This window comes from Lethenteron reissneri, chromosome 12 (assembly GCF_015708825.2).
Source record: "Lethenteron reissneri isolate LAM-NWPU_2019-01 chromosome 12, ASM1570882v1, whole genome shotgun sequence".
Lineage (NCBI taxonomy): Eukaryota > Metazoa > Chordata > Hyperoartia > Petromyzontiformes > Petromyzontidae > Lethenteron > Lethenteron reissneri.
Window position 1 is genome coordinate 3464008 of NC_083790.1, and position 26981 is coordinate 3490988.

Genomic DNA, 26981 nt, shown 5'->3' on the forward strand with positions numbered 1-26981 from the left:
GCGTTCCTCCTCTAGTTTCTCAATTTAAATCCACACGGTAACCCCCATTTCACACTGCCTGCCACCCCCCCATGCTTCTTTGCACACTTTTCAGCTTTGCTAATCAGTGCACCTCAAACAAGATGTAAGGAATGTGCGGTGTGGTCAGCTTCACGCACCTAGAAGCTAGGTTCAGTTCATGATCAAGATAAAGAGGTTGCGAGGTTTTCAGATAGGATATTTTGTGTTAAAAATATGCCCTACACGGGCCGACCACATCCCATGACATAATCAGATGGCTTTAGGAATTTGTTATTTTGAAAAGGTGGTTCATAATCACACACACACACAAGAACACAATGCAATTCCATGAAAATGCAAAGATACACAACATCGTAAATACGCATGAGACTGCAGCTGCCCTTTAACTGATAACACTTAGGGAACTTAACGGTCAACCAAACACATTGGCACATCTGGTTCACGAAAACTCATGTTGAAGGCTGAACCGATCAAACGGGTGTACACGTGACAAACACGTGATGACGCGTATACAAACATTTTTTAAATCTAAGACTTGATACGATGAACATTGGACCCAAGACACACATACATGGTTCATAACATTCTGCACACACCCAGTTCGTATAGAGTGCGGGATACTCTAAATGTAACAATAGCAGAAGTTGTGCAAGTGTGCGTGTGTTTAACTTATCACTTGTAATTTTTTTTAGACTGCTGGTATTTTTTTGTGTGTCTGAGAGATTGTTCCACGTTAAAGCATCCCGTGAAGTAATCACGACCGCTGTTGTGGAGAATTTTAAATAACAAATTAATAAGCGGACAATAAATACGGCCCTTTATGTCCCTTCCCGCCTCGTAGATGTCTGTCCCTCATTCGTATACGTGACACTTTACGGCAGCACTGCGTATGACGCTCATTTCCCCCGAAAAAAAGACAGAGCGTGCGCCAGTCCAGATGGCACGGGCCGATGGCTTCTCGCGTTTGCGGGCACTGGGCATTGCGTGCGCGGGCCCGATAAGGAACCTCCAAAACTCGGAGGGCACGGTGTCGTCACGGGTTCGGCTCCAAGAGGCACACGAGAGTAACTTCTCGTCCCAAACACTCGCCCCTCAGCAGCGCCCTATCGGGAGCTGTGTTTCACGTCTCCCCACCGTCCCCCCTCTGGTTTTTGTTCCTTTATTCCTCAAGCGGGTGACATTTCAGCGCGTGCACACGCAACACGCACGCACGCTCCACGTGGAACCAGAAGGAGGAGTTTTTTTTTTAGTCACCGTACGATTTTTATAGAGTACGGACGCAAGACAGCGCTATCCAAGTGTCGTTGGTGGCCAAAGGGACGAGGCGAAAATGGAACCACCCTTCGCCAGATGTATCGCTGTTTGCGCGCTGATGTGCCTGGTGGTGTCTGTGAGCCACGGTAAGAGTTCCACCACGACAGCTTTGCTCTGTTTTTACGTTTCGTTAGACTCGCGTTTTGAAATTAATGTTACATTCAACGTTGGATACGCAAGCAAAGTTATAGTGCCTTAATGATAATTTATCTTGCGAAAAATCACAAACAGGCTATGTTGTGCCCCACTTATGTGAAGAAGGGCATTGACCTCTACCATGCGCTATATCTATATATATATATCTATAAGTGACTGATAATTATTTTAAGTGTTGCTTATCAACCTGCATTTGACACAATGTTATAATTATGCATTCATTTTGAGACTGAATCGACTGATTTCATTGGCCTATGTGCATTCATTTTAATTTTAGACATCACCGGTACAATTCTGTACAGGAACATTGTATTGGAAGTTCCTAAAATAATTAAATTATTCTTATAATTTAATTATTGTAGCGTTTTTTTTACACGCACTTTTTTTTTACAAATTTATTTACGACTGCACAAGTAGGGAAAATGTTCAGCATGTAAACTAATATAAAACTCATTCAATATAGTCACATATATAAACTCGAGCGCAAGTGGTGGAACAGCGCTGTGTGTGCACTGCTCTATGAGCCCAGTGACCTGAGTTTGATTTCTGGCCATGGCTAACATCAGTGGTGAGCGATATCTGAACCAGTGTTGGTTCCCCCTTCAATCAACTTGCACTGAATAGCTTTGTAACATACGGGCATACAGCCCTCATCGTGGCTTAATAAAGGGCTGTAACTTAACATTATTAGAATTACATATGCTGAGATCATATTATGTTATTTATATTGTTAACTACGAGTGCGTCATTATTTGTTATAGACAGTGCCTAACTTTGTACACCGCAGCTCAGAAATAGTGATCACCCATAACCGAGCCTAACATTTGCACAGTGCTAAAAAGTAAGATACTGTCTGTCATGGTTCCTGATGTAGAAATGTGGAAGTTCAATCACTCGTTCAGGCCAATGGAGATACGCGCTGCGTTGGTGGCAATTAGCAAAAAAATTGTAATGTAATTTAACATTTTCACGAACATACCTGGTGTCAAGAACAATTTGTCAATGCATGCACTGAAACATGTTCGTCCACAGGACAATATACTTGAATCCACTCCTTCATTTGCAAAACCAAGTCCTTTGCACCTCCACAGACACCCATTTGCAATGCGTATTGCAGTCTGCGTCACAAGCACAAGCACACGCGCACACACACACACGCGCGCGCGCACGTTAGTTGTGCCTATGAATCTTTGGCCATTCGCCACGACTAAAATAGTCTGGCTATTTGGCGACAGTCGGTGATAATTAACAAGGGTCACTTTTGTCGGGCGATGCTGTTTGTTGCACTCCCCTTTCAACCGCCGCAGCGACAGCACAGACGCAAGCGAGCACCACGCCGAGTGCAAGTCCCAAGGCGTCATCCACAAGTACCGAATCGCCAATGAGTAAGCCGGATGGCATGAGTTTTGCATTTCACTTTTTTTTTGACATTTAACTTCCGGCGAAATGTATACAATTTGTAAGAATTGTCATTGTCGTGCGATCATTTCGAATTTGAAACGTTACATTTTAATCCTCAACGTCATTTTCCTGTCAAAGCTGCGTGAAGCACCGTCATTTTGAAGAAACGTGGTGTCACTTTTTGTGGTAAAAGCGTGGAAGTTACGCCATATCAGTGGCTGTGATGTCACGTGTAACCCTTTCGGATTCATCAGTTGGAAACCAAACACAAATTTAGATCACCTAAAGTTTAGTATCACAGGCGAAATTTCTTATTTTTTTAAATCTGAACATTGGGAACACATCCCCACGGTATATAGTTTATACCGATCATTCTATGCTGGGGTGTGGCAGAATGCACGATAGATAGAAGACAATCATATCGTTACCCATGTATCGATAGTTAATATTTTCACACGCAATTTTATTGAGGGACTCCACTGCCGTGTCTTGGTGTGGTCTGGGACTTTTTGTTTTTCTGCCTTGCCCAATATTACATTTGGTGTTGAAAAAAATCTGAAGGAATTTATACTTATATTTGTACTTATATACTTTATTTATTATTTAGTGACTTGCTTAGCCTCCCCTATACGTTGCACTCCTGCCGTAACTTTCCCTACTGGACATCTGTGAAAACGAGTTTTATAGCTCATCGGATTCTTCCAGTGTAAATAAAGATTCTGATTCAATGTGTTTAAGGCAACTCCTATGACTAATTAGGAATGGGACGCAAGCGTAGGATTGATCACCCTGTCGCTGGCCGCCTTTGGGGAGGGTGTATAGTATGAAAGGCCGAAACACCCTAGGACCCAAAGGTTCACTACTGACGATGCGCTCCCCGAATTTCACCAGGCTCACTGTTCATGAACTCTTGGAAGTGCTTGCACAAAGGATAGTAACATCTGATCCTGTGTTCTTGGAATCAGAGTTTAACATTGACAGTGTCGTGCCCTCCTCCTCACCCCCACCCCCCCCCCATATTCCAAGTCTTTGAAAGCCCCCCCCTCCCCTTTAAACAAGGCCACGCTACAGGGTTGATGCAAAGTCAATTGGACTACTGTTACTCTCTGGTTCTTTCGGTAAAGTGACGTCGATAGAAAAATAACAAAAGAAAACGCGACGTTTCGGTCGCAACACAAGCGTCCGTCTTCAGGTGAGAAAATGACCTGCTGTTGTGGCTTTATATAGGCACGGGAGGGGGGAAGGGGGGGAGTTTTTGTCGAGTCGTGGCTGCAGGAGTTCACGGGGAGGGGGTGGAGGGTTTGTGGCTTGCAATGACGAGTGGGGCTGGAGAAATTAGCATGTCAATAAGCTGGAAGCCATCCAGATATACAAACGCAGACACAAACTTTAATCGAGAAGATGGATTCAGATTAAGCAATCATTGGAAGGATGTGATTAACCACATCAAGTTTTAACTGCTATATTGTCACTCACCCACCCGTGTCGTCTTGGTGTCCTGTTACTAATTCAAGCTTATTGACATGCTAATTTCTCCAGCCCCACTCTTCCCTGCACGCCACAAACCCTCTCCCCCGTGAACTCCTGCAGCCACGACTCGACAAAAACTCCCCCCCCCCTTCTCCCCCTCCCGTGCCTATATAAAGCCACAACAGCAAATACTTTTCTCACCTGAAGACGGACGCTTGTGTGGCGACCGAAACGTCGTGTTTTCTTTTGTTATTTTTCTATCTACGTGACTTTACCGAAAGAACCAGAAAGTATGAATTCCTGCAGTCACGAAAGCTTCAAATCAAGACTGGACTACTGTTGTTCTCACGTATTGCGCTTTCATTTTGTAGGTACACTGGTAGCTGCAACGCCTTACAGTGCTGCCGAATGCGAACACTTCACGTATGGCGAACACCTCTCGGCATAAAAATGCCATTTTAAACTATAATACCTGTAAACAAGTATTTCCAATTGAGGGTTTGTCTTTCTTCGAAAGGGCCCACAAGCCCAGACAAACAGACAGCCCAGTCACACACCTACAACGTCCATTTCATATGAATACTTTATTTGTTCAAAAGCATTAGGATTCATCTTCTTGGTTCTTTCGGTAAAGTCACGTAGAATGGAAATAATAAAATAATAAAAATAAAACATAATAAAATAATTCTCACGACGTTTCGGCCACAACGCAAGCAGCCGTCCTCAGGTGGAGAACAGGTCTGTCGAGAAGACAGAGAGAACAGGTCTGTCGAGAAGACAGTCTCTTCTCGACAGACCTGTTCTCCACCTGAGGACGGCTGCTTGCGTTATGGCCGAAACGTCGTGAGAATTATTTAATTATGTTTTATTTTTATTATTTTATTATTTCCATTCTACGTGACTTTACCGAAAGAACCAAGAAGATGAATCCCTGCAGTCACGAAAGCTTTAAATCGAAAAAAAAGCATTAGGATGTACGACCAAAATTGTTAACACGAGTTTGCCATGTGGTAGGAAACCAGATTGCCTCGAGACACGCCATGCACACAGAGGGAGTTTACACTCAGCACAGCCATTTACTGGTCACATCTCACAGCCCTATGCCTACAACGCTGAGCAAGCACGGTTGGCCCACCAATCTGATCTGGTCAGATTTGGAATTCAAAATCTGGCCAGATCACATGCATTCAGGGTGGTTTGGCCGCAGGCATATGGGGTCTGCCTGTGTAATGTCCAAATTGCATACGTATAGCTTTAATATTTCGGCCGATGATATATATTCTAGATTTGAAGCTTTCGTGACTGCAAGGATTCATACTCTTAGGTTTTTTCGGTAAAGTCACGTAGGTAAAAATAAAAAAGTAAAATAAAAATAATAGAAATAATATTATAAATAAAATTATAAATCATGACGTTTTGGAGGCAACACAAGTCTCCGTCATCAGGTGGGACCGTCACAGCTAAATTTACTGTATCAATCAACGTCGTGATTTTACATTTTATTTCTATTATTATTTCTATTATATTTATTTTATTATTTATTTTTACCTACCTGACTTTACCGATAAAACCTAAGAGTACGATGATATAATATGTTAATTAAGTACATCGCATCAACAAGAGTACATACTAGGATATATACATGCACTTTAGGACACAGGCCCATCGATAGATATGCGGGCCCCAAGTACATAATAATGTTGGCCATCTCACCATCAACATTGTTTAAAGGCGAGACATTTTCCCCAGGCACATATTGTACCCAATATAATATTTACTAAGCAAGTTGTGAATTTCATTTTTATTTTACATGTATATTTATATGTGGACACTCGATCAAAATATTGTTCATGAATTAAATCGGTGGCTGAAATATGAACCGCGACGTTTTCGATTTCTCCGGTTTTGTTTGCTTATTTGCCACCATTTTCATACTTTAGTAATATGCATCACATTAGATGTGAGTCATTTAAAATTCACTCAACGAGGCAATTAATATTTGCTTGCAATTTACGATCTCCCAACGGAGCGTTGTACCCCGTTTGCCCCTTCTCACTTGTCAGGTTTGGTAATCATACGGTTCCTAAAGTAGGAATATACATTTCAGATTTTTTACGTGTGCGGACAAATTTTGATTCAAAGTGTAAAGGTTGTGTACATTAGAGTTCAGAGTTAATTGTATACGTAAGCTTTCATGACCAATGTTATGATTCATAGTTTGCTTATTTTTGGTTAGATGGTGTAATTGTCCTTGTTATTTCAACATTCCTCCAATTTGGCTTAAAAAATAACGATTTAATTTCGCATATTCGCCCGCGTGATCACTTAATTTGATTGGCTCTGTCACGTGGTGGAGGGTTATGATTAAACAGATTTACATTAAACCTACACGATCAAACACAAGTTAACCGAATTATAAACGTGAGTTTAGAGCTCTGCGTTGACACGTTAAAGATGGTGTACGGAGTTTTGAAACCTACACAAAGTAGGAAACACCAGTTTCAAAAGCACATCCTTTCACATGCCGTTCAAAACCACGTACACCACAAGGTGCATTTTATCAGCACACCTGCTTCAGGAGGCAGCTTTGAACAGGAAAGGGAATGGAACGGTGACCTTTCATTATATAACCACATATACATATATACTGCATCAAGCACGTACATGTGTAATGTTAGCCAGGCGTCTGTTGTCACACGCCCGAATTTCGATCTGTTGGCGGTTCCCTACTCCATGTGCGTCGAGGTCCCATCTCCTGGCTCTGCCAGCGCATGATGGCAGTAGAGCAAGTGGGTAAATTTCCATCTGTAATCCATCTGTATGGGAATTTAGTGTTACCCCCCCCCCCCACTCCCTCCCCACCTTGCATGCGTGGTTACTCCGGTTTTCTCCCATATATATAAACACTGATTAATGGAGTTATTATGTTGTTTCTTTCGGTAAAGTCACGTAGAAGGGAAGTAATAAAATAATAAAAATAAAACATAATAAAACAATTCTCACGACATTTCGCCCACAACGCAAGCAGCCGTCCTCAGGTGAAAACCAGGTCTGTCGAAGCGACAGCGTCTGAATGAAACAGCACACGTGCTTGGAGCATATATATAAGCTGGGTTGGAAGGGGGGGAAAGAGCGCCTTGCCAAAAGAATATACATATCAAGAGGCATTTAGCATATTTATGGGAAAAATATTATGTTGTAGTTTAGTACAATTAATTAAAGGTTTAGCATTACAAATACGGCATTTGTACAGAATATACCTAAATACTTCACGTGCTGTTTTTGGCATACACACATTGCTTTTGAAACACTGCACATTCGTACGTGTCCTGTGTCTCTCAATGTCTCTAAATTTCACGACAAGTTACGCAGAAATGCTCGACAGTGGCTGGTTTCGCTTAAATGTTGTTGTTATACTTTGGGATGTTCACACCTACCTTTGTTGTAAAGCCACGTAGATAGAAAATGTATTTTTAAAAAAATATCACGACGTTTCGATCGCAACACACGCAATCGTCTTCTCACCTTATCTTGCAAAAAATCACAAACAGGCTATGTTGTGCCCCACGTATGTGTAGAGGGGCATTGATCTCTAATATGTGCTAAATCAATATCTCTATAAGTGACTGATAATTATTTTAAGTGTCGCTTATCAACCTGCATTTGACACAATGTTAGAATTATGCATTCATTTTGAGACTGAAACGACTGATTTAATTGGCCTATGTGCAATCATTTTAATTTTAGACATCACCGGTACAATTGTGTACAGGCACATTGTTTTGGAAGTTGCTAAAATGATGCAATTATTTTAATAATTGAATTATTTTAGCGGTTTTTTACACGCACTTTTTTTTTACAAAGTATGACATGCCATTAGTAATTAAAATACATTTATTTACGACTGCACAAGTTGTCAAAATGTTCAGCATGTAAACTAATATATAACTCATTCAATATAGTCACATATATAAACTCTAGCGCAGTGGTGGAACAGCACTGTGTGTGTGCACTGCTCTATGAGCCCAGTGACCTGAGTTTAATTTCTAGCCACGGCTAACATCAGTGGTGAGCGATATCTGAACCAGTGTTGGTTCCCCCTTCAATCAACTTGCACTGAATAGCTTGGTGACATACGGGCATGCAACCCTCATCGTAGCTTAATAAAGGGCTGTAACTTAACATTATTAGAATTACATATGCTGGGATAATATTATATTATTTATATTGTTAACTATGATTGCGTCATTATTTGTTATAGACGGTGCCTAACTTTGTACACCGCAGCTCAGAACCGTGACTAACATTTGCACAGTGCTAAAAAGTAAGATACTGTCTGTCATGGTTCCTGATGTAGAAATGTGGAAGTTCAATCACTGGTTCAGGCCAATGGAGATACGCGCTGCGTTGGTGGCAATTCGTAAAGAACAATTTGCCAAAGAACAATTTGCCAATGCATGCACTGAAACATGTTCTTCCACAGGACACTATACGTGAATCCACTCCTTCATTTGCAAAACCAAGTCCTTTGCACCTCCACAGACACCCATTTGCAATGCGTATTGCAGTCTGCGTCACAAGCACACGCATGCGCGCACACACACACACATGCGCGCGCGTTAGTTGTGCCTATGAATCTTTGGCCTTTCGCCACGACTAAAATAGTCTGGCTTTTTAGCGACAGTCGGTGATAATTAACAAGGGTCACTTTTGTCGGGCGATGTTGTTTGTTGCACTCCCCTTTCCGCCGCCGCAGCGACAACACAAACGCAAGCGAGCACCACGCCGAGTGCAAGTCCCAAGTCGTCATCCGCGAGTACCCAATCGCCAATGAGTAAGCTGTCGAAGCTGCGTGAAGCACCGTCATCATGAAGAAACGTGATGCCACTTTTGGTGGTAAAAGCGTGAAAGTTACGCCATATAAGTGGCTGTGATGTCACATGTAACCCTTTGGATTAATCAATTGGAAACCAAACAAAAATTGATGTTTACACCTACCTTTGCTGTAAACTTCACGGTACAAATCTTGACTTAAAGCTTTGGTAACGGCAGAAATACATATTCTATGGGTATTTCGGTAAAGCCACGTAGATAGAAAAATAATAAATAAATAAATCACGACGTTTCGATCGCAACACAAGCAATCGTTTTCTCACCTGAAGATGATTGCTCATGTGGCGATCGAAACGTCGTGATATTTTTTATATTATTTTTCTATCTACTTCGCTTCACGATACAAGCAGTTCATTTTTTTAAACAATAAATTTGAGCTCGATGATCATACGCGTGCCCTTGTCACGGTCGGGTTGCAGGAATTACCAACGCACCGATAATGATGGCCAATTATAATGCCTCTGCAGCCACTCAATCTCCATGTAAAATATACACACAGAGGTGCGTGTGCATATTCTTACTTTAAAGCTCGACGCCCAAGGGCGAACCCACACGGCTCAAAGCTTCGTCCACCTCACCGCACACTCACTCCTCCGCTTCACTTTTGCGACATCGCAATCCGCACAAGGTAGGGGTTCTTGGGCCATGAATTAAAGAGGTGATTGCAAGTCGAGGTGGTTTCACCCTGCCGTGATCAACAGTGTTAATTTGGCGACAGCGCCATCGCCATTTGCCGGTGAACGTCACGCTGCACAGCACATATACGCGTTACTTGTTTACAATGTACACACAGATAGATCCATGTATAGATACCACACTCATAAAAAATACATTACTGAGACTTTTAGAGAGAAAAGGTGTTTTGTTTGACAACCCCTTACATGTCTCTCACCAATCTCAAGGCACTTAGTAATGAAACAAAACGTGACCTGCCTACCTCTGCAAGATGTAGAGGCATCCCTTTTACAATATTTAATGAACCGTTGAGGTGAAAAAGGTCATCTCGTCATGAGTGGATCAGTGGGGTGTTTGCGATTGGATCACACTCTACGTTACGCGTACTTGTATGCTTGTTGAATGATGGTTTCGTCGGCCACCACCTAAAGTGTATACATTTCGACTCCTCTCATCAGGTGCTGTTTCTACAGCCACAACGAACAATCTGACGACGATAACCAGCACATTCTCACCGACAGGTACTTTCTCTTGGTGTTATTTTCAAACTCACGAAACTAAAGTGAGCGAAACAAAATAAAACGAATGGTTATAAATGATGAACATTGTTAATTTCATAGTTGCACATTGGAACGTTTGGCTCGTGAGAAATGTCAATAAATGTGTGACGAACGGCGCATAAATGATTCTCAACGCTTTTCCCCGCGCGCAGATTCTACAGCTTCGACGAACAACCAGACCATAGGATCCACGCTTTCTTCACCCGCAGGTATTACTCTTGGTGTCATTTTCAAACTCACTAAACTAAACATTTTTTTAAAGCAGAAACAAAATAAATCGGACGGTTATAAGTGACGAACATTGTTAACGCTATGGTTGCACATTCAAAGTTTTGCCTGTGAAAAAGACGTCTCTGTTTTAACACGTAGGCTTTCGCGACATAACCTATCAAAATAAAGGTTTTTTTGGGGGGGTTAGATCGTGTAAATACAAATGTGTCGTACTCAAATTGTAAATGTTGTGTGGGTTTACCCTCAACCACACCGGTTTGCTGAAGTAGCAACTAATTGGCACGTTTTGTTTACGTGGCAAACCTTACGAATTGGCTGTGTCGGGTGGTGGAGGGTTTAACGACACGTTTATATCTTCTTGGTTCTTTCGGTAAAGTCACGTAGGTGAAGAAGACGGCTGCTTGCGTTGTAGCCGAAACGTTGTGAGAATTATTTTATTTTATTATGTTTTATTTTTATTGTTATATTACTTCCCTTCTACGTGACTTTACCGAAAGAACCAAGAAGATGAATCCCTGCAGTCACGAAAGCTTTAAATCGACACGTTTATAGTTACGCGATCTACCCCACCCAAAAAAAAACCCGTTATTAAAGACGTTTCGGTCAACGCTGGCAAGAACAACACGCGAATGATACTTAAGGCTCTGCCACGCGCCTGCAGGTTCTACGGCCGCACCGAACGTCCAGACCTCAGGACCGACCTCATCTTCACACAACGGTATTTCTCTTCGCTGCGTTTTCCGCACAAAAATAAAAATGAAACGAAACTCACGGTGAAGTATTTGAACCATTGTAAAATGCGTTCACGCTTGCTCCTTTATAAATGTTTCGCTTGTTACAGCTGTCCGAGTATGCGTGCATGTGAAGCAGGGCGTACACGCGTATATAAACCATGCTACGTGTGCCAGGTTCTACTCCTGGATCCACAACGTTCGGGCCGAGCACAAGACCCACCTCATCTGCTTGCGGTATTTCTCTTGAATTCCGTTTTCCAAACTCGAAAGTTCAACAATTGCTTAAAGAAAAGGAAATGTATCTGAAAAGTATGTTACGAGACTCGAGCGTGCCGCTATAGTGAATGAACGCACATGAATGCCAGCTGGGATACAGAAGATGAAATAACACAGTTGCACTAAGAAGTGCATTCCTTTGATAATAACTGAGAATTTATAGATTTAAAAAAACTAACAAATAACTTTTTCTCTCAGTATAAATAAATATTTGAATATGTATATCCATGTAAATCATTGTCTTGCATCACCCTCAACATAACATTATTTAAACACACTATCCATTCTGTACAAAATAATCCATGATATATATACAGTACATTACTCGATGTCACAATAACATAACGTTAGATTATTATTAAGTGCCAATATTCATACACATAATCATAAACCAATCACACCATATTACAGTAATTATGAACAGGTTAATATTTTGTTTCGGAAAATGTTAAGAATTTGATTAATTGTCACGTTGACTTTGATGTCTACTTCATAACATATTGTGAAAACGATCTTTGTGGCTAAACTATTAATTAGCTTGACTTTATATTCTTGGTTCTTTCGGTAAAGACACGTAGAAGGGAAATGACAAAATAATAAAAATATGAAACAAGAAAATTCTCACCGTCACAGCAAAATTACTGACGATGCCACCTGAAGTGTTGCCTCCGAAACGTCGTGATTTCATTTATTTTATTTTTTACCTACGTGAATTTAGCGAAAAAAAAACCAAAGAGTATGGACCCTTGTAGTCACGAAAACTTCAAATATACGGTTCTAAGAACCTGAGAAAAGAGACCATGTGAAGGAATTCTAAAAGTCTGTAGAGCAGTTGTGACCTGCAGTGGTGGTGGGTGAGCAAAGTTGTGGACGAGATGAGACATTGGGTGGAAGAATGAATGAGTGAGGCTCAAAGGAATCGTCAACATGGTAGTGGTGATAGAAGGGTTCGTAAGGAGGAGCTGTGTGCCAGTGACCGGATTCAATGTTTGCACAACCTGAACGTAAATTAAATGCTTTCGGATCATCGTATTCGAGAATGTGTTTATATTTTGCCTTGTACAATGATTACCTTAGACAACGTGTAATTTAAGGGTTTATTCGTAGTGTTTTACTATGTTTCACTTTAAATTGCACTGTGTTTTTTTTTCTTCTATACCTGCGTTTTTTTTTACTTTTGTAACCCAGTTCTCCTTTAGAGAAAGATACGAACTCTTCGTGGCCCCTAACGTGCTTACAAATTATTTCTGTGTGTCCATCTGACCAATACGTGTGTCCTTTTAACGTTTTGCTCTCAGGGGCCTTCAAAGTTACAGTCATTTTCAAGAACCTACCGGGTAATGGAAAAGGCAATGCAACACTGAAAGATTCAAACGGAATCAAACAAATTAACTTTGGACATTACGAGAAAACCTTTGAGGTATGTAACCGTCTGGGTTACCGGATGGTTTACAATACAGATTGAATCTATTTAAATACGGAACTCTCCTTATTTCACCATATCGTGCCTCGGCATTCCATGCATGGATGGGTCCTCAACAACGGAAAATAAATAATGAACATTTGTAATGTTGACGTTATTTTTCTTTCGTGTTTAGACAAACAATCGTACGGAATTGGAAAATATAACATTCACATTTGAACTGCAGGCTGATGGTGAGTAAACTCACGTATTTTAAATGTATGTATTACGCGTATCTGCCCAGGAGAGCCTCACTGAGTGAGTCTCACGGCTCCTTTTCAGGAGGGTCCTGCCAAGTTATCGCAGTGGGTGCGGGGGGGTGCAATGATTGCTATTCATGTTCCAACTGAGTTCGTTTTGCTGGTCATTTTTCAAATTAGCCAATTTTGGACCACGACGCCAACACCCAATGGACGGCTCTCTTAAGGAGAGACTTCACGGGGTCTTTATCGTTCACTGTGACACAGATGGCGCGTCGTATTTTTTGTTCTCGTTTAATACACCCGCCGGAATTAATCAGGGCGGCTGGCCACTGGTTTCCTTACCGTGAACCTCAGCAAAAAAAACGAAACAGGCGGCGACCGCGACTACTGCTGAGCCGCGTCACCGCAATATTTAATTACGGACCATCGCATAAACTTTACACTTTTAGCACACACAATAAGTTGTTGTTGTGTGTAAGAATATTTGCAACGGAGCATATTTTGTCAAATGCCTCATCGAGTTGCGGGATCTCTGTGGGTCTGGGTGTTTCCACTGCGTTCTGAGTCATCGGCTCCTGGAAATTATTGCACAACGTGGTCGGGGAGAATTTTATGCGCTAAAGAGTCAAAATGCCGAAAAACTGACGAGGATGTCTCGGTGTACTACTGCCATCAGACAGGCGGCTTAAGATGTGGTTCCGCAATTTAAGTGGCAGATTCCTGCCGTAGTGGTGTAATGGGCAGCGTACTGAACTTGCCATCCAGAAGTCGTCGGTTCAATTCGATCTCGTAGGGTGGCAATTGCAACAATGGTGCAAGTTTATATCTATATTTTTTTAATACACCCACCGGCTCTTGTCTCACTCGGCAGTACGTTCAAGGATACACGGGCACCCATTTAGTCAATCAGACGGCAGGTCCGCCTATGGTGGGGTAAAGTGTGGGCACTACCACCTCTTCCAAAATGCCTGGCCACCATGGAGGAGTATGCTGATCTCGCTATAAGTGGAGGCCCTCATGCCAGCAATGGCGTGAGCAAAGCAGTGGGAGGGCTGCACCTAAACCCTTCGGTGGCACAAAAATGAATGAGCGGGAAAAGTATAAATCAACATCTTCTTGGTTCTTTCGGTAAAGTCACGTAGAAGGGAAATAAAAAAATAATAGAAATTAAACATAATAAAATAATTCTCACGACGTTTCGGCCACAACGCAAGCAGCCGTCCTCTGCTTGCGTTGTGGCCGTAACGTCGTGAGAATTATTTTATTATGTTTTTTATTTATTTATTTTTTATTTCCCTTCTACGTGACTTTACCGAAAGAACCAATGAGATGAATCGCTGCAGTCACGAAAGCTTTAAATCGATATATAAATCAACAGTTGCTGTACATTAAAGATGTAGAATTTATAATTTAAGATGAATATTAAAAACGTAACGATGTAATGAATAACCGTCAAGTGCAGTATGATATATAGTAGCCATGTGTTGTACTTCCTACTTCGTGTTGCGTCGGGTCAAACGTGTGTTCATGATTTCATAGGTTTCATTTCAGATTCTCATCAACCTCATCCTGGGTTAAGCAGCGGACAGATCGTCACAATTGTGTTGTTGTTGGTCATAGTCGTAGTCTGCCTGATTTTTCTACGGAAATTCTACCTGAAAATCAGAAAGCTTGAAAGGTGAGTACGGCGCACAAATGCAACCCCGGGCAGCACGATATGACCATCACTTCAGCTCAACTTATTCTCTTGCACTCATTACGCAGAGCGCTTTCCACAAATTAACCACGATACCTTGCTGATCACGTAAAGGAGGATGAACCATCACACGAACTCTGGTCATTCTCGCAAGTGGATTTTGGATGGCCATCGAACAAAGACGGTCACCGCATCAGATGCGCTTCTGCGGCCTTCTAGAACGCTCGTCCTTCCAATATTAGGACGCTACCGGAGCGATGCACTTTTAAATGTAGATTGGAAACTAGTTTCTTTATAACTGCTTGTTGTATGGACAACGTTGTCCTTCCCCCGCATCTCCGATTAGCACAGTTGGATACGTATGGTGCGAAAGAAGTTCAACATACATGCAACTTTGAAAGTGTATTTCGATTTGTTTTTACCTTTTGTACGTCGGCGTACTACTGTCAGCAGGAAATTAATTATTAAAGGAAAAAATTATGAAGCAGAAAAATTAACAGCACTCTGTCGTACTTCCAAGTACAGGTTAAGATTGGTTAACAGCTATCCAAACGTACTTCACTCAACATAAGCCTGCCACAAGTTATCGCAATTTTACAATCTCTATCGCTTACAATGCACATGCTGTCAGTGAACGATGCCATATTGTCCAAATCTCTCGATATTTTTTTTTCTTTAATAATTATTGTTGTAAACTTAACTTATTTCCGTATTCATATTCTTGGTTCTTTCGGAAAAGTCACGTAGAAGGGAAACAATAAAATAATGAAAATATAATTTGTAATATTTTTTAATTTTATTATTTTTGTTGTTTTATTGTTTCCATTATACGTGATTTTACCGATAGAACCAGGAATGTAAATCCCTGCAGTAACGAAAGCTTTAAATCAAATTTTATTTCCGTATTGTTATTCCTTTACTATTTGGTGTCAGCATATGAAAATCATTGAACAAACAACAATGATCACAGTGTGACGATATTTTTGCGAAACGGACGACGCGGCTATCGTGGACCGTATAAGTTGTTTATCATGGCATCCTCATATCACGGCAACTCTTGCCCATACTCCGCTAAGTCATCTTACGCAGGGGCGGTTTTGCTACTCGGGCAGCCACAATAGAAATGTTTTTTCGGAGGATTACCCCTCCACTGTAGAGTCAGGATCAACGTGAACAACAACAACACGAGGGCTCTATTGTGTAACTTTGCTATGCCCTGATTCCCAGGTGAACATTTTTTTTTACTGCAACTAAATTAATCACAGGTTCCAATTACGAGCCCTGATGTTGTGAGAGAGAACAAAAAAATGGACCTACAATTGCTTCCCCACCTATGCTGTGTAATTATAAGAACAATGTAATTAATAACATTCGATATCAAATGTCTATCCACACTCGTGGATACATTAATCAGATTTAAAATAAAAACCACGCCGATTGTGTAATTATTATTTATATTGTGTGTATTTTATCCTCACCACTGTTACCAACGTAATGTATGGATTTTTTGTTGCTATCCGTAGACAATACAACAATGATGAAGGGGTGTGCTTGCTACCAAAAGGCATCCGCGGTGAGAGCTTTGATGAGTGGGTTTTTTGTGTCGATTCATATTTTGACGCTTACAAAAATATCACTGACAGAATCGGTGTTTTCTTGCATATTTCATAACCGTCGTGTTACATCTACAAATTCCGTCTGCACACCAAATTTGCAAACATAACATTACTCTGTAACCGACATTATTATCCTTTATATTCAACACGTATTTTTTTCTGCTGAGAAAGAGTTCTGGCGAAACACATCCATTGGTATATTTTCACAGTAAATGTCAAAGATTGTACAAAAGTCGAAAGGAAATACTTTCCAAAACTATCCTGGTCTTTATTTTTTAACCGTTACGAAACGACTAGAAGCACCATGCATCGTTTGTCAACGTTAATTAGCCTCAATAAATAATGTACGGCTCTCTTGGTCAATGCGATTCTGGATGAATGCTTTCACAGGCCCTATGTTCCAAAGCTGGTTAGCGAGTCCTGGTGAAGGAGGGGGCCCAGGACCAGTTTAGAAATGAACCGCCACCAATGTTAACCATGGCCGGGAGACAAACTCAGGTCACCGTGTTCACAGTAGAGCACGCTGACCACTGCATGACTGCTCTATCCCTGCCATTATTCTAAATAAAATAAGTCATTTGAGCCATTCTCAATCCAGCAAATGATGAAGAAGGCTTCCCCACACAATGCAAGTCATGCAGGAGTCTTTGCAATGGCGGAGCCAGGATTTTCAGGTAGGGGGGCAACCCCTCCAGCAATCAAAAATGATCGGAGTTGTTAGTGAGTAAGGACTTGTCCCCTGCTTTTTATTCGACGCGTGTGCGGCGATGGCGCAGCGATCAATCGAGGGTCGAATTCGAACCGCGTTGTGTGATTGGCATCGCGCTCGCTGAAGGTGAATGCCTTCAGGGAAGTCGTGTACTGTATACGCAACTGCGCACAATTCTGTGAGTCACGTATAGCCGCTTTGCCATTACTTATTGCCAATTATGGGCTCAGACTATTGTCCTATCATCTCATAGAGTCCCTGGCACAATAAAATGCTTCACAGTGGCAGTGGGGGTCGCAAAATGCCGATGTATTACAAATAAATCCCAATGATCCGATCGAAATTAGAGATTTCGATCGGGTCATTGGGGTTGGTGGTGGGTGATGAGGTCAGGACTCGTTCTGATATCACTTTCCACTGATGTTAGTCATGGCCTATAATCAAACTCGGGTCGCGGGGTTCATAGTGCAGCGCGCCAACCACCACACCACCTCTCCATCCCTTTCATGGCAGAAATTCCATTAGTGCTGACATTTTGGTGACAAAGGCTGAACACTTGTGATTGCAGGGTTTCAGAAGGAAACTATCGTCAAGGAATCGGCTCCAATCCCCGCAAAAGTGTTACGCCAAACTGTACAGACCAAAACCGCGTCGGGCTCCAAGCTGTTTCAGGAAGAGTTCAGCGTGAGACCAAACACCTGACACCATTCGGGATGGCGTTTTATTGTTATTATGTTTATTATAATTTTTTAAAATATAAAACCCAAAATGGTACTTTCTTGTATAACATCTGCTTACCGAGGAAAGCCTCACTGAGCCTCGGGAGGGTTCTGCAACGTTTTTGTTGTAGGGGTGCGATGCTGGGATGCTTAATCCAAATTGTGTCATTTGCCAGTAATGATTCAGCATTGAGCTGTGCACTTTTAAATCTAGATTGGAAACTCACGTATTTAGAACTGCGTTTTGTATTTAGAATGCTGCCCTTTCCCCGCACCTCCGATTTATCACGGTTGGTTATGTACAGTGTGAAAGAAGTTCAACATACATACAATAATAATGACCTCTATTTTATAAAGCGCCTTTCACATTGAAGTATGTCAAAGCACTGATACCAGTTACATTGCGAATATATATTTGCTCGGGGAGGAAATCGGAGAACCTGGAGGAAACCCATGCAGAGCAGGGGGAGAACGTACAAACCCCACTCAGAAAGGCACCTGAGTCAGGAATCGAACCCAGGTCCTTTTTGCTGAGGCGCAATGTTATCACTCTGCTATACTGCTGCCCGTGTAGTTTCTAAAGAGTCACAAGCAGTTATATCTTTGTTTCTATCACATATTCAGATAAAGTAAATATTCCCCTCCTGACGTCCACCCCCAAAAAATATATTGTTCGGAAACCATAAAAAGTTTGCGGTCCCTGGCCGAATGTTGTGCAATTTCTGCAATGTCGATTATTCACTGTTGTAGTTAAGACAACGGTTTGAGGAAGCAAAATGATTATAGGATGTTTGTATTCGCAGAATTTCCCACGAAAGATTAATAAGTACTCCCAGCAAGAGGCAACGCAGGAATACAACACCAAGAAGAACCGTTACTCAGACATCCTCCCGTGTGAGATACGCACCCACACCAGTGTGCTTTAAATAAACGAAATTAATCAAGTATCACAGAAAATGTCTTATTACATATGCACCCTATGAAATTAAATATTGCCGTTTGTGGGATGCAATGAAACTCTTCGATACGTTAACAGCCACGGAGACGTACAAAAAAACCGTAATATTTAACTCGGACATTCGCCAGGCTGGCTTGACAATAACCGACCGACTAATCGCTTACTCGCCATCAATTGTCTTAGATGATCACAATCGAGTGAAGCTGAGCGGTGAAGGAGAAAGCGACTACATTAACGCAAGCTACGTTGACGTGAGTGCGGTCCCACGCCTGAGAGCTGACTAAACGAGGGTCGCGATATTCGTGGAAGGCGAGTCGGCCTCTTGTCGATTGCCGACGAACTCACGCTCGTTGAATTTCGTTCTGTGTGTAGGGCTACAAGTCGTCCATCAGATACATCGCTGCGCAAGGTGGGAGATAGTTTATTATCGCCGAAGCCGACACGTGAACACGCACTCAAAGGCAGCACATGTTTGTCACGGTTCATCGGCGCGGCTTCAGTGTTAACAAATGATTGTTATAACGTTTGCCCGCTTTGTGGTGCGGCTTTCAGGTCCCCTGGAGAACACCGCGGGTGACTTCTGGCAGATGATTTGGGAGAAAAAAAGTTCCGTGATAGTCATGGTAACAAAATGCGAGGAAATGGGAAAGGTATGGCTAAAAACAACGCAGGCACGCACGCACGCAAATACAATACATCTCACGTTCAGTCTTATAAACGATTTGGGCAATTGTTGTAAGTGAGCACTTAGTAACGCTGCCATGAGAACGATCTTCTCTAGTGTCATTATGCGTAAGTGTAGCACAAACCTAACAACACACAAATATTCCCCATATAGACGACACAGGCTCTTGGGGCAAGTGCTGTTTAGCAAGCACCTATGAAGGCCGGCACACCGCTTGAGGGGTGATCTGTTTCACACCCGGCTGCCTTTGTCTCCCCAGTGCTGATGTTTACACACTGCACGCTGCATCAAGTACGGGACACATTTTGGGCTGAGTCGACCTAGGCGAGGGCCATAACCGGTTTAGATAATCGTCACTGGTGTTGGCCGTGAGCAGGAGTCGAACTTGGGTCGCCGGGTTCAAAGCTCAGCGCGCTAATCGTTCAGACTACCACTCTCCACATACCGAACACACACGTGTTTATTCATAGCCACACTATTCCACCACACTTCTACCCTCATATTTGCACGTAATTGTCACCCGTACGCGGTGTATTACTTCATGTAAAATCTGCGATGCGTTTGCCTATCATACCTTCACACGCCTCAGTCATTATGCAATTCGTATTATTTGCAGGTAAAATGCTTCCAGTATTGGCCACATCCTGACGAAGACAAAAGGGTGTATGGAGACGTGACTGTGACGATCGTGGATGAGAAGCCCTACGCAGACATCGTCATTCGTACACTCTCCATATCCCACGTATGATTTGTATTTATACACACACACACACGGCGCGCGCGCGCGTGCGTGCACGCATGCACACATAAAATAATGGAATGCACTGACTACTGCAGTGATGGAGATAAAGATGTATTGCCCCGGATCATGCAGTTCGCTTTAATGGCCGCACCTGACATTTCATTCATTCTATAAAACCTCGGTTGATTTATTTCACCTTATATATGGAGCAAAATAATAAATAAAAAAGGGAGTCAAGACACATTTTGGCACGTGACAAATTGGCTGGGCGACGCGTTGGCTTGGGTCATGACGAGCCGACTACATAACTGCTGTGCATGACAATGCACAAAGTGTTATCCAATTTACTAACCAAAGTGTGATGCTTGGCAATGTCAACGGAACACTTGAATGTCATTCCTCAGGGATGCTGCTGGGGCGTAACGGTCAGCAGGCTGGACTTGCAATCCAGAGGTTGCCGGTTCGATACGATCGCCCGGCGCGGCAGTTGAAACGATAAGCAAAGTTTCTGAAATCCTCCCGCCTCTGTCCACCCAGCAGCATAAATGGGCGCATACATCTAGTTAGTCAATTGGCAGGTCAGGTGTGGTGGGCTAAAGTGTTGTGAACGCCCACCACTATCCAAGTCATCTGGTCGGTGTAGAAGAGCAGGCCAAGGTACCGCCGTCAATGAGGGCCTCTCTGCAGAGTTCACGCCAAGTGAAGCCCGCCCCAGGCCCCTGCCCCCCCCCCTTCCTCCAACAGCGGTTCCAGCAAGCAATTGCAGGGCTGCGCCTTAACCGTGACCTCTTCGCCGTTGTCCCCAGAGCAAGCACAAAGGGTTTGGAGCTCACTGGGTGACCCACGTGCAGTTGGTGAGTTGGCCCGACCATGGTGTCCCCGAAGACCCCAACCTGCTGCTCAAACTGCGGCGACGCGTCAACTCGTTCAACGGAGCCGGCTGCACAGCCATCGTCGTCCACTGCAGGTTGAGACGCTAAAAATAAAAAATAGAGACGGGCGATATGTGAAAGTTTTTTTTGTTTATTTTGATTAAAAAAGAAGTAAAATGTCATCGTCGGCTTAACGGAAAGCCCCAAGGCTTTAGTGAAACAGTGTTTGGAACACGTTGGGATTTTATTGCTTCATTTACATGAAAAATATTGCTCGTAATATTTTAAAGCACTTCATACGTAAAATTTGAAAATATATATTTTATATGTATATTTGTTTATAATTTAGAAGTTTTGGTGCAAATTAAAAAAATTGAAGTTGTCTTGCTTTTTTTTTAAAATAAAGTTGTGCATAGAAAAGTTGAACATTAATTTCACTCCCACATGGATCACTAACGTAATTAGTTTATAAAGTCTATTAACGGCTAATTATATAATAATGACAATAATTATTATAATAATTATTATTCTTTATTATGATACTCATTAACACGTGCAATAATTATTATTATTACTATTGCACGTGTCTTCCCCAGGAAAGCCTTATTGAGTCTCAAGACCCATTTGCAGGAGTGTCCTGCCAAGTGTTTGCAGTTGGGGTGGGGGGGGCGGCACGTTGCTATGCGTAATCCCAATTGAATCATTGTCAGGCAATCAGTACCGGTTAGTCTGCATGGTTTATATAGAATGTTTTATCTAAATCGCCGATCATTATTTTGTCTACCAATTCATAGTGCTGGAGTAGGGCGATCTGGAACCTACATTGGTCTCGACTGCTTGGTGAGACAGCTGGAGAATGAAGGCCATGTGGACGTGTATGGATGCGTCTTTCGTCTTCGGCACCAAAGACCGCTCATGGTGCAAGTGGAGGTGCGATTTGTCATTTCATTTTGGTGGCGTGAGATCATCACTTTCATTATGAGCCACAATCAATCCACTGCTGGATGAAGCCGTCGTAATCTCCCACGATTTTGCGGCGTGACAATCTAACCAAGCACCTGCGCACGTGACAATTTCATCGCTCAATCTTCTCAGCTGGACGGGCTCTGTTGGACGCGTTGCATCCCTTCGCTGCTGCTCCATTATTATTCTTGACCATCGGTCATCATCCCTTTGAGAGCCGTGTCCTTGCCCTAGTCCACTTACTATTGTTCCCAGATAGATGTCTTTAACCTGTGTATGCTCTTTAATCCTTGTGTTAATGCCAATAATGCACGTATCCAGGATTCTTTATCCACTTGTTCGTTTTTTTGTTCCACGTTATTTTTGAATGCCCACGTTTAGATTCTTGCTCAGATACAAGGCAACGTGCTGGCAAATACACTATACAGCTGTATGTGCTCCATCTAATTGTGAGCTTTTGGCAGACCATATATTGTTTTTTGTTCCTAAGACTATATATTGGCATGTACATTACTCTTTGTCAATCCAAATAATTCTGCTATATTTTAGTTTCCCGATGTTTTCCGAATATGCACTTGAACTGATACACAGCATCAAACCAAATGCGTCGATTTATGTATTATTATTACATTTGTTTAGCCAAAAAAAGCCTTGCAAACGCTCAAGACTCTCTTTGGCAGTAGGGAAAAATGTTCACTCTATGTACTTCCATTTTTAGTCATTTGCAAATTATTGTTCAGCATTGGGATGATTGTCCTGATTTCCCAATATCAGCGACATTGTACGATTTATTAGCGATGGGAGAAAACCAGAGAACCCCGAAGAAAAGCCATGGCGAAGAAGGAGAGAATAAAATACAAACTCCACACAGAGAGACGCCCGATTTGGAAATCGAACCCAGGCACTTCTTACTCCGAGGCACGAGTGTTATACCACAGCAGGACCCTGCTTTACAAACTACAAAGCTTGTGTAATCATCAGCGACTGTGTTCGGGTCATCACATTTGCTCCGTGTCAATGCCTTCTGCACTGGGTAAATCGTAATCATTTTTCGTTTGTCAGCCGTAGGCCCTGAAACCAGGGACACACAGATGCTGGCTCAGTACACAGGCACGGTCCATTAGGCTCTATAGCCACCAAGCCATTACATTTATACACGCGTTCGTGTCTGCTATGCTGTACTCTAATTTATAAGAAGTCGATAAAATAAATAAAGTATCCCAAATTACATAAGTGAGCATATTGCCATAACTACAAACACAGGCCAATGCAAATAAACACACACACGCAGACACGAGTAACACAATATACACATAGACACACATGTCACTGATTTAGAAATATTGTACACGTTTAATAATAAGCAAAGACAAGTTCAATAAGTACGTAAACTGGGTCAGTGTTTTTTTTGCCAAATTTTCACAGTCGATGGGGCATGACACCGCGACCCACGCACATGGCCCGGGATTAAGTCACGGGGCTTTAGGGGCTACAGCCCAGGGGCCTCTGCCAGCTGGAAGGCCTCCAGAGATTAAGTGAAAAGTTATTTCACTTGTGAATGCTGAATATTATTTGTTGTTAGCTTTGTGAAAATACATTTTTATTTTTCTTTAACTTTGATTTTCTTTTGAAAATGTTACTGGGGGACTGACAGTACCTGTAGCCCCGGGGCCTACAAAATCTTAATCCGGCCTTGCTCACGCAAATAATATTTTTCCTGGATTTTGCTGTCAGACGGAAGACATACGACACGTTAAACATGGTGGCGCCCTTGCCACGATCAGTGTAATCACAATGCAGCTCCATTCCTTGGTAGCATCCACTTGTCTTTACATCCGCAGAGGATAAAGCAATCACAACAACCCGCAGCTCTTCTAATTTGCATTTGTGCAAGGGTACCGCAATCTAAAAAAAAACTACTCCCTGTGAAATGCCAGGGTCATGCCTCCTTCACTATGCAATTTGTAGAAAATTGCACTGGCATGTCACGTAATTTTATATTTACGTGATCTAATCCCAAAAGAATTCCTTTATTATGAATGCAACGTAATCATTGAAAATGTCTTCGCTGATTGCAATACTTTCGTACATTAATTAATAGTTTCTTCAGCCACATTTACGTATGCTTACACAGCCGTGTGCTTTATTTTGAAGGCTGCATTTACTCTTGCCCACTTTATCCCGCCTCTGTGTCCTGTGCATCTGGACAGGTGGCTCAGTGGTAGAGCGACTGGCTTGCAATCAGAAAATGTAACGAGTTCAAATCCTGATTGTTGGTTGACTTGGCCCATCGTACGTCCGGGGCGAATAAAACGAGTATCACTTCGTGGGCAAATCAACCAGAGGTTGTCCTATGGATATACTCGTCCCAGCGATAGCAATGTGTAATTTCCACCCACTAGCTCAGGGTTGTAAACAGGTGATGAGCACCGTCTCAATGCTCATTTGAGCATGTCATCCCTTTGATCTTTTGACCCTGTATCTCAAGCAGAGTCAATATGTGCTACTTCACCGGGCACTTCTGGAACATCACCTCTTTGGGAACACCGAGCTGAGCATGGTCAAGCTCCACTCAAGAGTCCAAGCCATGAAGTTCAAGGCTTCCCAGCAAGACGAGTCACCCGTGGATGTCGAGTTTAAGGTTTGACTCATCATCATCATCATTATCATCATCTGGCATGGTCAATCCACTGCTGAATGAATATCTCCCCAAGCTGCCACCATATCTCGCATTGCCACGATGTAGATAATTAATATAGCAGCCACATGAGAGCGGATTTCATCAATTCCACCTTCCCCAAGGTTTGAGTCCGTCTGTATTTTGTTTTACTCACAATGAGCTGAAGTGCTAATAATTGGTACAAATAGCAGTGGAGTGGTGGCGCAACTTCTAGCGCACCGCACTGCTACGAACCTAGTCAACCGTGTTCCATTTCCAGCCATGGTTCACAGTGGTGACATCTAAATGGGTCCTGGGCCATTCCGTGACCAACCAGTACTGACCAGGTTGGTGAAGTATGCCTATAACACCTGGTTTGCACTGGTAGTCACCCATCCATCCGAGCACTAACCAGCCTCAGTGTTACTTAGCTTCTTGGAGATGAGATTGCGTGCATTCAGGGCGATTTGGTTGCAAGCAACAACCCTAAATCCACTGGATAAGAGCCTCCCCATACCATTGGGAGTTATTGTGGACCATACTTCACCACACTAGTCAGTGTGGGTTGACGAAGATTGGGAGCATAGACGTAGGAGAAAAGTTCAACGCAGCATTAGGTTTTGCTTTATTGCCCCCTGCTGCCCATAACACAGCCTGATAACTGCCTATACCACGTGTTTACTGCACAGTGGCCATCCATCCAAACACTATCCAGGCAAAAATCCTGCTTATTAGCGTCCAAGCTGTGACGAGATCGATCGCATTGCAGGTGATTTGGTAACAGGCCATGAAGAGAGGGGGAAAAATGTCCATGTGCCCGAGACAATCAAATGCTCTACGCGCAAGAACCTAATTTACGAGTTGCACAACGTAAGGATATCTTAGGTCTGCTGGTGCAGTATCATCAACTCTGACATCGGCAGTAGCTCCCCGAGATCCACACAGCCACCGTTGTGGGTTCAAACTTTGTGCTTTTTGGAAATTTGTGTTTCCCCTGCAGAGGCTGCCAACGTTTGAAGGCACGTTCGCACAAAAAGCGGGCAGGAACAGCAACAACGTCCGCAAGAACAGAAGCACAAATGTCATCCCGTGTGAGTACCTGTGGCCAGTCAGTCAGTGCACATGCGTGCTGCGAAATAGATTCGTTTGACCGTCGCTTGCCATTGTGGTTGAAAAGCATTAACTGTGAGTGAAATATATCTGCGTCACCAGACGACTTCAACAGAGTGAAGCTTTGGAAGTTTACGCCTTCCGAAATAAATGATGAGGAAGATGATGATGACAATAATTCTGATGAGGATGAAAGTGACAATGAAAATAGTGATAAAGACTACATCAATGCCTCCTTCATGGATGTGAGTGAAGTTTTTTTGGACACATTCAATGTAAAAAAAAATGTATTCACTGGACTGACATTCTGCACGCATAAAGTTGGGTGAGAAATCCTCACATTTTCACATGGCTCACTTCAGAACGTATACAGTAGAACTCTTCTAATCTTCCACATTGTATGGGATGCACATTGCCAATCCTATTATCCATAATTTGTTGACGAACTCCACTTAAATGCTAAAAAACCGTTGCAGATAATAGGCGTCACGATGTCATTTTCTGAAGTGCATGCTGGGGAAAGAAAAAAAAGACAATCAGTACCCACAGATTATCGTGGATTATCGTTGTCGCAGACAGTTCTACCGTATAGGTAATTTCCTCCACAGCCTTTCCTGGTGAGAGCAAAATCTCGTAGCCAACTTGACAATTTTGTCATTGTGAAAGCGGGGGGGTGGGGGGGGGTGCAGTTTCACAATGCAGATGCAACCAAGATGTGCTTCTGCGGCCGTCTGGAACGATCTTTCTTGCGATATTAGGAAGCCACTGGAGCTATGCACTTTTGAATCTATATTGAAACCTCGTTTGTTTCGAACTGCTTTTTGTATTTAGTTTGTTGTCCTTCCCTCCGCACTTC

General features: G+C 42.6%; 1 protein-coding gene across 1 annotated transcript in view; it reads left to right on the top strand.

Moving 5' to 3' along the window:
- The first annotated feature begins 1177 nt into the window (after positions 1-1177).
- LOC133341764 (receptor-type tyrosine-protein phosphatase C-like) overlaps positions 1178-26981 on the top strand; it is a 32982-nt gene continuing 7178 nt past the window's right edge. Inside the window, exons 1-22 of the mRNA XM_061550447.1 lie at positions 1178-1421; positions 2799-2876; positions 9119-9196; positions 10389-10451; positions 10643-10699; positions 11383-11439; positions 11630-11689; positions 13030-13151; positions 13330-13387; positions 14936-15074; positions 16616-16665; positions 17986-18101; positions 18940-19030; positions 19278-19345; positions 19467-19503; positions 19647-19744; positions 20396-20521; positions 21328-21488; positions 22188-22323; positions 24848-24997; positions 26016-26106; positions 26228-26370. Coding sequence (XP_061406431.1) covers positions 1352-1421; positions 2799-2876; positions 9119-9196; positions 10389-10451; positions 10643-10699; positions 11383-11439; positions 11630-11689; positions 13030-13151; positions 13330-13387; positions 14936-15074; positions 16616-16665; positions 17986-18101; positions 18940-19030; positions 19278-19345; positions 19467-19503; positions 19647-19744; positions 20396-20521; positions 21328-21488; positions 22188-22323; positions 24848-24997; positions 26016-26106; positions 26228-26370 — 2049 coding nt within the window. The 5' untranslated portion in view covers positions 1178-1351. The remainder of the gene's footprint in view (positions 1422-2798; positions 2877-9118; positions 9197-10388; positions 10452-10642; positions 10700-11382; positions 11440-11629; positions 11690-13029; positions 13152-13329; positions 13388-14935; positions 15075-16615; positions 16666-17985; positions 18102-18939; positions 19031-19277; positions 19346-19466; positions 19504-19646; positions 19745-20395; positions 20522-21327; positions 21489-22187; positions 22324-24847; positions 24998-26015; positions 26107-26227; positions 26371-26981) is intronic.